This window comes from Octodon degus, unplaced genomic scaffold, assembly GCF_000260255.1.
Source record: "Octodon degus isolate 3935 unplaced genomic scaffold, OctDeg1.0 scaffold00180, whole genome shotgun sequence".
Lineage (NCBI taxonomy): Eukaryota > Metazoa > Chordata > Mammalia > Rodentia > Octodontidae > Octodon > Octodon degus.
Window position 1 is genome coordinate 515047 of NW_004524756.1, and position 15340 is coordinate 530386.

General features: G+C 44.9%; 1 protein-coding gene across 1 annotated transcript in view; it reads left to right on the forward strand.

Annotated features, from left to right (window-relative positions):
- The first annotated feature begins 7926 nt into the window (after positions 1 to 7926).
- Positions 7927 to 15340, forward strand: part of Mgat4d (MGAT4 family member D) — a 39932-nt gene continuing 32518 nt past the window's right edge. The window contains exon 1 of the mRNA XM_023703795.1: positions 7927 to 8035. Coding sequence (XP_023559563.1) covers positions 7933 to 8035 — 103 coding nt within the window. The 5' untranslated portion in view covers positions 7927 to 7932. The remainder of the gene's footprint in view (positions 8036 to 15340) is intronic.

Consider the following 15340-nt stretch of genomic DNA (forward strand, 5'->3'; position numbering starts at 1 on the left):
ACCAGGGGGCGGGGCTGGCTGGCATGTGGTGCTGGGGGATTGAACCGCGGTCCCTGATGCTTTGCTAAGCTAGTTCCAAGTAGGTGCTTTAGACCACTGAGTCATCTCTCCAGCCCTACCCCAAAATTTTAAAGGGATGCTCACCTGCCCATGTCTATTGTGGCACAATTCAAAATAGCCTATCATGTCACTGGTAAATGGTAAAGCAAACAAGAGAAACCATGTCCTGATTGGTGTCTGTGAGGACTTCCAACATATACCTGAGTACACAGCATCTCTGCAGTAGGACCAACCAAGTAGTGACTCACATCTGTGGCAGAATGGTCTAAGTATCGAGAGTCTCCACCAAGACACGTTTCTTTGTTGACTTGAGAGCTGTGTAAATGCCAGTGGAAGGACACTTAGCCCTTGACTTCGGGCAGTATTTGCATAGTGAGTCCCAGGAAATAGCCAATGATCAGGAAGAGGAGAATAACAATGAAATAACATTATGGGCACACAAGTGTTAGAGACGCGGTTGGGGCAGACCCTGTGGGACTACCCAGGGAGGATGGTGGGAAGGTCATACAGATGCCCACAGTAAGAATCCAATTGTTTTAAAGGTTGTCACACATGCTAGTGCGTGTCTCAACACTCGGGAGCCGAAGGAGTTCGAGGCCAGCTTGAGCTACATAATAGTTCAAGGCCAGAATAGAACATATATGACATTCTGGTAAAGAAAAAAAGAAATTATTCCAAAGATGACTTAAATGCTACCTAGATGGATACTTTGAGTAGGCACAGTGGTGCCAAAGACATGCAGTAATGGGTGGAATAATGATACATGGATGCCAGAAGAGACTGTTGGATGCCAACCAAACACTGTAACCCATTAAAGGCATTTGGGAGCATCTAGAACAGAGCTCCATGCATAAGAGCCACTGAATAGAGTATGTAGGGTTAGTTTTTGCCCCCCAGACAGGATTCACCTGTTTGATACATTTCATCTTGAGCAAAAGCCAAAGCTACAGGCAAAGACTAAGGCTTAGACAATGCATTACATAACAAATTTGTTCCTCTCAAATATGTCCCCGGGTCAAAGAATGTACTATATGTGGACAGTAGGCAGAGCTCTACCCACCTCTCTCCCAAAAGATTTCCAATAGTATATGGAAATACCATATTCTATCTAGGCAGTCATCAAGTTGACAGTAGAATAAGTAATAGAAAATACACACTTCTAAGGGAATGTAGAATGCCTTGATTCAATTAGATAAATGCGTGTTTGTACAAACGTGAGTGCTGGTAAAGGGGTAGCAGTTTTAAAAAGGTTCTTGGGTATGGGACGTAGGAATAAAGTATGGAGTGGTGCTCTGATAGGACTCTCTCCTTCCCACCATACAAACTTTTATTTTAGGGAAGGGTCTACTGGGTGTTCAGGGACCTACTACTAGATCGGACTCATCGTGATCTGCCTGTTTACAGCCTCCCAAGAGCTGGGATTACAGGTGCGTGCCACCACGCCCAGTCTCAATTGCTGTCTCAGCCTGCCCTAGGGGTGGGGCCAGCACCCACCACACAAACTTTTAATGTTTAAACCCTCCTCAGGTAGAGGAAGTGAGAGAGGATGGCTTTCCTGTATCACTTATCCATTGTTTATTGCAGCCAAACAAACCCTTGCATATTGTGTGACTTAAACAACAATGTAGTGTTTCCTATGACCCTGCAAGTCTGCTGAGGCTAGCCAGGCCATCCTGCGCTGCCCTCACCAGGTTTCTCCCCACACCGGCTTTTGGATGGGGCTTGGCTGCGGCTGAAATGTCCAGGATAGCTTCTGAGCACAGCAGCTGCTGCTGGCTCCATTGCTCAGCTCACGTTCTCTTGTGCCCATTGCAGTTTGCAACGAATTGCTGCCCTAAGAGAGCCTCAAGGGTCCCTTCCAGATCCATCATGTTCCTGAACTGTGCTGAAGAGGTAGCCCTCACACTGAGCATGGTAACTTCATTCCGATCAACTTGAAACAGAAAACACAGGTCCCCATAGCTGGCATTTTATCCACCATCAATATCTTTCAGGATGTTTTATCTTCTGGGATCCTACACGTGTATCACACCAGGAAAGTTTGTCCCTGCTCAATTTTCGCTTCTATGCTACTAATTGATAGGAGGTCACCAAGTCCACTGAGCTTAAGAAGCCTGGATGGGTGTTTCAAACCCAGGGAGGCTACAAGACAGTATTCTTTCCATTCCTGTCACCTTAGCCTGACAGCGCTCTACTTTCCCTGGATTGTTTGTTGTTACTTTTTGTTCTTGTCTGGTTGGTTTTTGAATCGGGATATCACCACACAGTACAGGTTGGCCTTGAACTTGCTATGCCGCCCGGGCTGGCTTCAAATTCAAAATTGTCCTGTTTCATTTCCCCAAGTGCTGGATTTACAGGCATGCGTAACTGTGAGTAGGACATATACATATATACAGGTTATGTATCTTTTTTCTTTTTAAATACAAAAGGCAATTCTTTAGATCTTCAAGAATGTTATCACATTCTCTGTCCACCAGATTTTCTGAAACAAAATTTATGGTTGGTATCTCTGGTAGCAGGTGGTCACGGTAGGTGGGCAGTTGTACATATACACAGTGGTACCACAGATCTGTACTGCAGTCAATACCTCGGAGCTATGAAGCATCTTGAAAGATGCAAATATGAAAATGGCTTGGTCTTTCCCCTCCAGGGGTCTATAGTGTAATGAGTCAACTCACGTTTTAGATTATAAATGTAAATCTTATGCTTTCTGTTGTAAATGTATACTCACCACTGTTCTAAGTTGTTTAGTAAATAGTGGCTGTTACTTGCTGTTTGCTACATAAAATTCCTACCTAGCCAATCCCTGTAAACAAAGTTAGATTGCAGAGATGGCTTCATAAGGAAACTGAATGGGATTTAACTTCTTGTAACCTTGGGCTATGCAAGATTGCCTGCAGGTACTTACTCAGGTGCAAGATAACCAGAAACTAAAACAAAGCCCCAGGAAATTTAGTTTGGATAGTGGTCACAATGACCCTGAAAGCACTGTTTTGTGTGAATGAATTTGTTTACCAAACAAATGTGGTTTCATGTTTTAAAAGCCCCCTGCTTCCTGGGCTAGCTGCCTTTCGGTCCTCTCCTGCGTGAGAGCAGACTGGGGGCCCTGAGCTCAGTAATAAATGGCTTTCCAAATTCCAATCTGGCTGATCTGGTTCCTATTCTGAGTGACCCATAACATATAGCATGATAGAGAAAGTAAAATATATTCATGACAGTTGTATATGACGCAAAGTTAGTGCTCAAAGAGAAATCTGAGGGATTGCTTTGTATATGGGTGGTCTGTGCAGACTTTACAGAGGAAGTGGGATTTGACCCAGGGCCTGACCACTTTCCACAGGTAGGGACGCAGGTGTTCACTGAGTGCTGTCCCTGCATGAACATAAGGAATAAACTGAAGGCAAGAGCCAATCGGAAAGAAAAAAAAATCAAAGGAAGAAATATTATGATAGATTTCCTTTTTGTCTTTCTCGAGACAAGGTCTGCTATGTAGTTCAGATTGGCCTTGAACTCAGTTTGTAGCCAAGGCTGGCCTTGACCTCGCAAGGAACCTCCTGCCTCAGCCCCCGGAATGCAATGCTGGAATTACAGGTGTGTACCACCATGCCCAGCGGCATTTGTGCTTTTTAACAGGGAATCCTTGAATAATTTTTGAGTAGGTAGCTGTCTTTTTAAAAAGTAATAATTAGAATCAGTGATAAATTTGGCAGTGCGTTGGTTGAGTAACAACAGAAAGAGAAGAAAGAGCCAATTGTCCTGAGTGCTTAGGACAGGAGTATGCTAGGTTATTTTGAAAGCTATTTTATTGAGCTTTGGCAACCTTGGACAAGCTTTCTCTATAGATAAATATAAATAAAGAGCAAAATAAAAGACAGGTAAAGGAAGTAGGGAGAGAGATCTTTCTAAAAAGGGAAGGAGATCAAAAGATGGCAGGAGGGAGAGGGAGAGGAGAGAAAGGGCATGAAACAAGGACTTGAAGTGTGTTCCGCACATGTACAAACTCCACACAAGGAGTGTAGACATTACATGCTATAAATATGTACTAAAAAGCTTCCCTCACATGACATTGTTAGTGAACAGTGACATTGTTTGCTTTCAAACACAGTGTAAAAAGGAACTACGTATTTAATATAGGTATTCCTTTCTAAGAATACTTTCCGTGCTCTTAACTATGCACATTCATTAATTCCAGAAATTAACAGTTGACTTACTTATGGGGGATGTGAAGTAAATTTTCTCCTTTTACTGTCCTCCCCTGGGGGGGAACACTAGAGATTGAAGTCAGGGCATGGGATACGATAAGCCTGCACTTCACCTCTGAGCTACACTGAAGACCAAATGTTTGGAGAAACAGACTTCCAGCTCAGTGTCACTATAGTGAATTTCTAACTGGTGGTTGATGTGTTATACCCAGCTGAACTGAACCAGCATGGAGCTGGCTGTGGGTGGCCCACCTGAGGGTTGTTTCCAACAGCACAAGAGGCAGAACAGGAGAAACTATCGAGATCCTGTTAGAGATGCTAATTAGAGAAATGTTGAAAGCTGCTGTTTCTCTTGGGCTGTTCCGCTGGAGGACCTTGTCATGCTGGCTTTCCTGATGAACTTGGCTGTTCTTATTGATGGAGGAGCTTGGGACCTTCACTGTCACTGAGAATGGTTGCGGTTCATTTTGGAGGCGCTCTGGTCCTCATCTTGAGCATCACTTCCTGGCTCCAGAGGAGAAGATGGTGCACTACTCAGCCTTGTGGAGAAGCTTGTCATGTTGGCGTTCCTGATGGGATCTCAGCTTTCCTCCTCCTTGGAGGAGCCCAGGACTTCACTGTTGCTGCGGATGGCTTGTGGCACCTTTGGGGGGAGCTCTGGTGCTTGCCTTGAGCGTTGTTTCCTGGCTCCAGTTCAGATCCCTCAGCTTGCTAGCACAGATCCTTCATCCCACTGGCATGGACTTTCTAGCTTCCACCACTGACCTTTGGGCCTTCCCAGCACTGATGGTGAAGACGGCCTTCATGAGATATTGTGTGGGCTCTAGGCCTCCAACTGGACTTATGGAAGGCATTGTTATGAGCTCTCGGTTTTCAGCTGGATTCATGCAGGATATTAGAATCCAAGCCCTCAACTGAATTGTATGGTCTTTAGTGTGAGGACAGATTTCCTACACCCTTTGTATATGATTCTTTGGGTGATTATAAAATATTATAAAATGTGTCCTGTATTATATTGTTCCCCTTGCAAAAACCTCAAACCATGACAGTCACAGAGATGAAGAGCTGGCCCTGGAAGCCTTATAATCTCCTCCTATAGTCAAGGAGTTGAGGGGAAGCAGCTTTCCCAGCCAAGGACCAAAGTTTTCCGCTCTTTGCATCATTTCCCAAGGAGAATTCATACCCAATTAAGTTGTATCTATTCTTTTTCTTCTCACACTTTCCCACAATCCTCCAGCAGGGGGAGACAGTTCCAAAACTCTACAGGAGAAGAAGCCCACAGGATGAAGAGGCCAGGGATTCTGAATGATCCCTTGGAAACCTGCCAGTCAGCTTGAAGCTGTGGTATTAGATATGTGTTGGGCAAGAAAAAGTTGCCTCTATTGTATTAAGCTGTGGAAGCGTGGGGGCTTATCTGTTCCTGGAGCTGGCATTTTAACTAATCAGTCACTAATCCATGTAAAATTATAAAGCAACTAACTAGTACATATCAATAAAGCTTGTTTATTTGTATTCATGAATTGGATGAAATAGCACTAAAGGTTTGACTTGCAATGCAAGATATACAGAAATGTTCAAAAAGAATATACTTCCCTTCTCATTCTCTGGACCGAAAGGAATTGAGGCAGCTATGAAGTTATTCAAACAGTGTCACATAAAGTCTTGGTGGCTTGAGCCAATTTATTATCGTGTGCTTATTACCGTAGTCTCTGAGTTTTCCAAAAGAAATGGAGAAGGTGGATGAATCAAACCACTTAGGTTTCCTGGTTTTCTCCTTCAGATAACTGTAACAAGCTTCCAATAAAAGCAACTGGAGCTCAATTTAGAGATATCTCACAATTAGATGTTTTTGGTTATTAAATTACTTTTTCCAGTTGAGCAATATCAAAAGAATTCCAGAATTTTCTTTTCCTGGGCACATGTGTTTATTCTATGGAACCTGCTTACACTGAAGTTTCATTCTTTCGTAGAATAAGCTATAATGATAATTAAACCCACCAATACTCAGTTTGGGTCTCACTGTTTGCACTGATCCTGCCTTCAAGGTTCATGCATGACAGGCTCTTTCAATTATCTATTGTTTCTTGGATGGAATTACTTCTCTTTTTAAATATAACAATGTAGAAGTGACATAATAGTTGTATGGGGCACAACTTGCAATTGTGATACATTTATACAACATGAAATGGCCAGCTCAGGCTAATGAGTATATCCCTTATCTCACATGTTCAGCCTTTCTTTGTAATGAGAACATGTAGAGCCCACTCTTAGCATCCTTAAAAAATGCAACCTGTTAACTAGTCCACTTGCTGTGCGAGATCTCTCCCGCACCATTCTTCCTGTCTAACTGAAATGCTGGCAGCTTTCATCCTATTTCTCATCCTCCCTGGTAGAAACGAGGCATCCACAGAAGTCTCTTTACCTCATTGGGGTTCTCTATAGAGCAAGAGGAAGGAACAAGGACCCCGCTTTGCCCAGGTATTCATGGACAAATGTCTTTCCCCAATTCTCCTTCACCACTTATGTTGACATAGGTATGTATACTTCCTTGGACAACTGCTAATAATTCAGTCTGCTGTAAGTAATTTCTCCCTCCACCATGAGTGTAACTTAGGTTCATTTTGGGCGCCCCTACCCCCAGTGCACAGAACTATGCACCAACACGAAAGGTGGTGGCCTTTTGTACTAACGGAATTCTGAGAGGGGAAATCAGAGTGGCCTGTTGGGCTCAGGGTTTTGATCCATGAAACAGACAACACATGAAGCACCAAGCTAGAAAAAAGATCCGAATGGTTGCAGAGGATGCCAGACACTATAGATGCAGGCATCCAGAGAAAAAGTACAGAAAGCAAGAAGCAAACGTGACTTATTCAGGGTAGAATCAAAAAACGAAAAACCAAGCAAAATAAAGCAAAGCAAGGGCGGGGGGGGGGGGGGTCACTGGGGCACTTAAGGGAGACTTCGGGGTAATGACAAAGTAGTGGGACCCTGACTGGGTTGAGTTTTACCCTGTGGGAAGAGAAGAACTGCTCACACAGGAGGGCTCACACTAGGTCGGCAGTCTTGGATGAGATGTGGGCTGTGAAGGGTAGGAGCCACTGTGATCCTTTGGGGTAGCCATGACAACAGAAACGCCAGTCTAGAAGCAAAGTGTTTAGAGAGGGATTGCTCAGATTTAATAAATGGACTGTAACGAGAGTCAGATTGGCCTGGAAGCACTGATGAACATCGAGGGACCCCACGGCGCTAGCTCACTTGAAGGAGAAGCTGACATCTTCAAATGGGCCATCCGAGCAGAAGGGCTGGGAAGACAGTTGACACGCGCAACCAGGGCTCCAGGGAGAGGACCCGAGACCTGCTTCTGTGCGGGCCTGCTTCTCCCACCTCAGCGGCTCCGGCTTTCTTCCACCCTGGTCCCCCAGTGGGAGGCTGCTTTGCCTGAAGCGTTAGTAGCCCAAACGGAACTTCCTGGCCTTCTGGCTCCCAGGACAGGTGGCAAGAAACTGTTGGGTGAGCAGCCCGACGCCGCTGCAGGATCGCGGACCGAGCCGCGCGCAGCGTGCAGCGGCCCGGAAGCACCGAGCGCAGACCCCGCGACCCCCGCGACCCCGCGACCCCGCCCGCGCGCCCGCCTCCACCCGCCGCCCTCCGCCATCTCCCTGCCGGCGCCATGCGGACCAATTACTGGAACCTGCTGCTGGCCTTCGCCACCTTCGTCCCGGTCATGCTTTTCAGCTTCTCCTGGTTCTGCCTCTCCAGGATGGCCGAGATGAGTAAGCGGGAGCGGGAGGGCGACCGGGCAGCGATCGGGGCGGGTCCCGCATGGCGCCACCGCGCGGTAACGGGCGCCCCACCGGGCCTCCCGGGCTGCGGCTGTGCGCCCCGCCGCCCGCCAAGGCGGGACGTGAAGGGCGCCTCCCGCGGCCACCTCTTTCGTCTTGCAGGGCTGGTGAGGGTGGGGGGCTGGGTATTACCTGCGCCCCGAAAGGAAAGGGGTGGTACAGACCCAGACCTGGCGCGATTTCGGGCGCGGGTCCAGCAAACGGGCCACGCACGAGCCTGGCGTGACCGCCCCCGGGAAGGCGCCAGCGCGGTACCTCACCGCCCACCGCAGCGGCCGCGTGGCAGACAGAAGTTAGAGCTGCCGGCTAGATGTGAATTTCAGACGCACGGTGAAATTGTCCGTACAGAATGTCGCATGGGACACAGTTGCTCTGGAAACGCATTTCTTTTCTTTTCTTTTTCCTTTTTCTTTCTTTCTTTCTTTTTCTTTTCTTTCTTTTTTTTTTTTTTTGGTGGAACCCGGGATTGGACTCAGGCCCCTGCGCTTGCCAGGGAAGCGCTTATTCTACTGAACCATCTCCCCGGCCCTAGAAACGTATTTCTTGTTTACCTGAAACTCATTTTTATCTAGGTGTCTTACTTTCACCCTACTTGTCCATCCTGTGACCTTTCTCTCTCTGTCTGTCTGTCCGTCTGTCTCTCTCTCTCTCTCTCTCTCTCTTTCTCTCTCTCTCTCTCTCTGTGGAACTGAGGACCTTGCACTTGCCTGACTTTTTCAAGTTTGTTTGTTTTTACTGTGACGTTGAGAGTTGGTATACTTGAGCTTTTTTAGACAGAGGAACCCTGGGAGTTGTTAATACAGGTTGCTTTGGGTCTAATTCTCCTCCCTCTGGACACGTTTATGACTTAGAAGTGAACCAGGTCATCTCGGCTGTAGTACAGAGGCTGGAGTTTGAAAGTGGCTTCATATTCAATGTCAGTCAATATTACATTTTGTCATCATGTACACAAAAATGTCCGATTCTATCTCATTGATATATTAGAAACTACATTATAAGACTTCTAGTCTTTTGTTTTATACTGTTCCCCATTCCTCATTTTCTCTACAGAAGACTATTAAAATGTTTTTATTTATCTTAGAACAATGAGAATATTTATAATAAAAACATGATTTTATTGTTTGCAGAAAGCAAGTAATTTTGGAAGACAATTTAGAATGGTAGCCTTAGAGGACATTTAAATATATTTAATTTTTTTTAGTTAATATTTTTATAAGGACTGGCTGAGGTTTATAAAAACATTTTGGTTCATTTTCCTAGTTATAACCAAAAAGATGTTTACTACTTCAAAGAATTTAGACCACCATTATTCATAGGTACAAGTCCCAACAATGATATATTTCTGAGAATGAAATACTCTTAAACAGCAAATAAATGAGTTTTCATTTTCTGTAAGTTCATCATATTAATAATTCATTAATTTTTTTCAACACACATTTAAGTTCTGCGAAGACAAGCTCTTCTTTTTTCCTCTTTTTGATTCTTCTGCTCACTGCTTCATCCCTAGCACCTGGAAAATTGTGCAGCGTCTAATAGATATGTTAAATGTTTGTTGAAAACAATGAGTAATAAGGTTCATGAGTGATAGATGGAGTGTACTAAGTGCCTATGCACATCGTAGGCACTAGGCTAACACCACCACTGACAGCATCCCAGTCCTGGGCCGGGTGTGATGGCTGCAGAAATAGACACACCTGACACATGATTACTGGCTGATGTCAGGTGTAGGCAGGGACAGAAGGAGAAGGCCTGAACTTGTACTTTGACACTCAGTTGCTTTGAAACTCATCAAACTTGGTCCTCAATGCATTTGACTCCATCTTTGTCCCTGCATTTGTCATTTCTTGGACACTCTGCACAAGGCAGAACTTGTTGGTGTCAATTGCCTTGTGACTCACTACCCTTGCCAGCCAGAACAATTTGTTTGGTACTCACTTCTTTGGTGTTCTTTGCTCTTCCTGGAACTAATTAATGAAGGTTACTGTTATAGCTTGGGATTTACAAGGGGAAACTATACCACACGGGACACATCGCATATAAGATTATTTTATAATAATCACCTAAAGAGTCATACAGAAAAAGAGTGTGGGAAATCTGTCCACACACTAAAGACCAAAGAATCCAGTGGAGGGCCTGGATCCCATGGCAGTGTCCTGCATGAGTCCATCTGAAGACCGAGAGCTCAGAATGGTGCCCCCCACTAGTCTGACTGGGGGCCAAGAGCCCACCACTCCTCATGTAGGCCTATTTCATGGATCTGCACTAGGCAGGCTGAAAGATCAGTGGTGGAAGCTAGAAAGTCCGTGTCAGCAGGGTGATGGATTTGTGCCAGCAGGCTGAGCGATTTCCACGTGGCCAAGAGGTGAGCAGCTTTGCTCTGCTGTGCCTTTCCACTGTGATAGTCTGCCTTGTCACGGGCCTAAAAGCCATAGAACAGCTCAGGGAAGCAATGCTCAATGTAAGGACTAGAGCGCCCCAAAAGACACCACAGCCATCCTCAGTGACAGTGAGGTCCCAAGTTCCTTTGATGATGGACAGTCAAGCTCCTGTCAGGAAAGCCAGCAAAACAAAGTTTCTCAAGGAGACTGAGCAGTGTATCATCTTCCCCTCTAGAGACAGGAAGTAATGCTCAAAGTAAGGACCAGAGCTCCCCCAAAGTGAGCAGTAGCCAATCCCAGTGACGGCAGGGTCCTAAGCTCCTTCAGTGATGAGAATAAGAAAGTTCATAGGGGGTAAGCCAGTATAACAAGGTCCTCCAAGAGAACCAACAGCAGCTTCAGGAAAACCAATAGCTTCCAATAGCTTCTAAACTTCCTCCTCCCCAGTTCTGCCTTTTATGCTTTAGGCAGCAATCCTCAGGTGGGCCTCCCACACCCAGAGCCACACTGGTTCAGTTCAGCTGGCTGTTATAAGTTGACCACCAGTTATCAGTCCACCCCAGTTACTAAAGAACCAATGTATTTTGATATGATTGTCAGAGAAGGATTCTCTGAGGAAGGTTTTTTTGTTTTTTTTTTTTTTCATTTATATAATTTGCTATAGGGTCTCACTATGCAGCTCGGACTCATAGTTATCCTCCTGTTTTCAGCCTCTCCAGTGCTGGGATTACAGGCATGCGCCACCACACCCAATTCAGTCATGGCTCAGCATGCCCCAGGGACAGGGCTGGAGCAGCATGGGAAACTGGGGCTCAAACCCTGGTCCCTGTGCTTGCCAAAGCAGGCATTTAGTCCACTGAGCTACCTTGTCAGCCCTCTCTGTGGAAGTTATATTTGAACAGAATTCTGAATGAAGTAAAGAAGCATTTCTGTGGATATTTGTGGTAAATCTTTCAGACAAAGGCATGTGCAAGGACCCTGCGTTAATTTGGATTTCATTCATTTGTGAGGCCACAGTAGGACTATGAGTTTTACTCTAAATAAGAAGCCATTGCAAGTTTTTGTCTAAATGATGGTTTGATTTGGGTTATGAGAGAGAGAGAGAGAGAGAGAGAGAGAGAGAGAGAGAGAGAGAGAGAGAGGAGAGATCATACAACTCTCCAAGAAGTTTTGGTTTCTCAATTTTAGCACTACTGACATTTTGTGCTGGATAATTCTTTTTGGGGATTTTAGAGGGTCATCCTATATATTGCAGAATCTTCACAGGATCGTTCAGTTCTATCCAGTAGATGCCAGCAGCTACATACCTGCTCCAGTTGTGACTATCAGTGTTTGAGAACCACTAGTGTTTCAGCTTGGCCCTAAAACGCCACCCAAGGTCCACGTGCTGGGGGTTGGTTTCCAGCTCATGGCTTTGGAATGCAGCTGGCTCCTGTGAGTGCTGGTCTCCTCACCAGATGATTCTATGGATGAGTTCCACTGACAGGCTCATCGCAGAGCAGGATAGTAGGAGGCAGGGCCCAGGCTCAGGGCATGGGCTGTGGACGTGTGCTCTTAGAGACTGCATGTTCTCCCTTACCCTGTTCTCTCTGGATCTTTCCTTTCTCATTGCTTCCTGGCTGCCAAGAGGTGAGCAGCTTTGCTCTCCTGTACCTTTCCACTGTCATAGTCTGCCTTGTCACAGGCCTAAAAGCTATAGATCAGCTGATCAAGGATGGAGGCCCCTGCAGCCAGGAGAAGAGGTAAAGCTTTCCACCTTTAAGTTGTGTTTCTCAGACATCTTGTCACAATGACAAAGAACTAACACAGCTGACTTAAACAGCTAAGAAATGGAGCTGCCAGTTGGTGAAATGGTGAAGAAGAACAGATGTGGGTAGTAAAATCAGTATTTCTGTTATGCATGAAGTACTCATTAGAGGTCCCCAAGAGATAACTGGATAGTCCATTGGATGTGTCAGACTGGACTGGACTGGCAAGATTCATTTGAATGTCACCATGCAGTAGCTGGGGCCACGGACTAGAATGAGATGAGCTGGGGGTAGATGGAAAATACCAAGCAGTAAACCTTGGGGAATTCTAGCGTATCACCCTCAAGGAAAAGCAAGGAAAGCAAAAGAGCTAAGCCAAGAAGATATTTCAGGGAGAGAAGTGTAACAGTGAGAGACAGAGTCAGTTCTCCAGGGCAGTGATGAAAAGCCATCTCACACTCCTCGAGGTCATCATACCTAGATCACTGGTGACCACAGCAGCATTGTGTGTCCAGGGCTTTGGTTCTAGGCGTGCTTCATCCCAGTCAACCACAGACAATAATTCAGGCCACCGTTGTGTGTATCACATATCACAGACCTATACTATGTCACTCTCAGGGCGGTGTAGGGGGTGATTGCTGCCTTAAAGCCCAAGTAGCACTGAAAAACAGTCCTAGACTCCCTCCTTTGAGAGTGTGTTTCCAGGGGACTTTAGTTTTGTGCTGGCTCAAGTGCTCACACTTGCCTACGACCGCCTTTGACCGTAAACCTGCAGTTGGTTCATATTGCTGGTGCTGCTATGTCCCGCACTGTCACTGTATTTCTTGTGCTGTTGTCTGTTGGTCCTAGCAGTCACAGGTGTAGCCAGATTCAAGGAGGGAAGAAATTGACAGATGCCTATTGACGGATGGCAGGGGAGGCCTCACTGCAAACACCGGTAGTGGGGTTGGGGTGAGGAGCCTGTTGCTTAGCCATCTTCAAAAAAATGCCATCTGCTGCACCTCTTTCCTTACCTGGTCTTCCCCTATGTGACTGAGTGGAAAGCCATGAGGGAGGCAGGGCTTTCCATGCGGTAGCAGCATGCTGTTTTGTCTTTCTCTGGAAGATGTTTCCATGTGGCAGAAATCCAGCACTGGCTCTAGCTGGGTGGACGGTAGCTGCTCCCGAGGGCCTGCTGAGTCTCCGTGTGCCCATTCTCTAGTGTGGACCATCCACCTCTGCCCTGTGCACGTGCTGTCTCCTTCTGGCCTTGCCAGGGGCACTCACTGCTGAGAATCTTTAGCTCCATGGGCGCCTCCTTGTGGTTCTCATGTGATACTTGCTCAGCCACAACAGATTCTAGCATCTTTGACACTAGAAGCTGCGATCCTGAGGATAACTTCACAGATGTCTGTCCGGAGCTTAGCAGCTCTTCTCCTCTCCTTCTCTTTCTAAAGCTGGCAGCTTGAGACTCCTTGTAGGTCCAGTGGTTCCACAATTTTCAGGGTATGAATGCCCTTCACCCCTGAATTAGTAAACAAAGGCCTCATTCTGGAGTACCCACACTTTAATTTTTGGACTTACTCTTCCTTTGGTGGAGAGGAAACATCTCATCCTATACAGATGGAGTCCTGTGTAAATATAACTAAGGTGTCTGGCCTTGTGGAATATGACGACAGTGTACATCGTTATTGCCTTCCATGGAGCAGAGCTGGGGAGATCAGGAGTACCCGAGTGCAGCCCTAAATCAGCAGGATCCGGGGTCTAAGTGGGCTATTCAAGGCACTACCTGGTTGCATGGAAAATACACATAGAAAACATTGTATACCAACAATCACAAATAAAGGGGTGGGGTGATGGTGGTGGTAAGTGTTTTAAGTTTTAGCAGTGTAAGAAATGAAAATATAATCCTAGTACTCTGGTAGGCTAAAGCAGGAGAATCTCAAGTCTTGGTGACTAGAGAGAAATCCCTCCCTTCCCTCCCTTTCCCTTGAGGTCCCTCAAAATTAAAAGGGTGAGTGGTGGTGACTAAGGATGTAGCTCAGTGCAAGGGCTAGGTTCAACCCCCAGAATAAAAAGAGTTAGAAAGTAAGAATTTGTCTTAGACTATAGTAAGTCAAGAATGCATGTTGAAATTTGTAAACTAAAATGATAGAAAAATAACATACATCTATATCATTAATTATATTCAATGCTCCAAAATGAAACCAAAATATTTTCTGACTGAATATAAAAAATCTTGATGCTTACAAGATATATATGTGAATTATAAAGATAAATATTGGAAGAAAATGTATGAAAAAATGTACACTCACAGTCTAAACCAAAAGACAGTGGATGTAAGTATAACAACAGTAAAGTAGACTCTAAAGAAAATTTTAACAAAATTTGAATAACTTAGAATCTACCTAACTATAAAGACAGTGCCTCCATTTCATATCATCTTGTATTTTTAATATCAGGAATTTGGAGTTTTGGAGAGGATATCAAACATTAGGAACTAACACAAACTTCCCTTGAAAAGCTGTACAATTGATCATTTCTATTACAAAACACTTTATAGGGTTTAGCAATTCTGCTATATTCTAGTCAAGGTTGAATTAATGTACATTCTTACTAATGATTTATAACCCAATTTCTGACCTTATAGATTAATATACCTACTATATAGGTTGTTAAATAACCTTCTTGCCACCAGATGTATGTTAGGGCACTGGTGGCGAATTTCAGGCATGATTGCCATGGTGGGCTGTCTGTTTCCAGGGGAACTCTTGAACATGTTTACCTGGACACATATGCTAGAATATTCTTGGGACGTGAATGTTCTGATAACATTGCTTAACAAGAGGAGAGATAAATATGTTGTGGTACAGTGACTTTTTTATTAATTTTATTGAGAAACAAATAGCAATGAGACAGTTTCAAATCAGGTTAGTAGGACACTTACAGTAATTAATACATTGCACATTGTTGTCTTCATAGTAGTTATTCATAGTACAAGATGCAGACATGATATTCTGCCCAAACACTATTAGTACAACTCTTCTCATTGAATTAAGAGAAAGTATCTGTGTATCTATCCTATTTTGTGTGTGTGTGTGTGTGTGTGTGTGTGTGTGTATATATATATA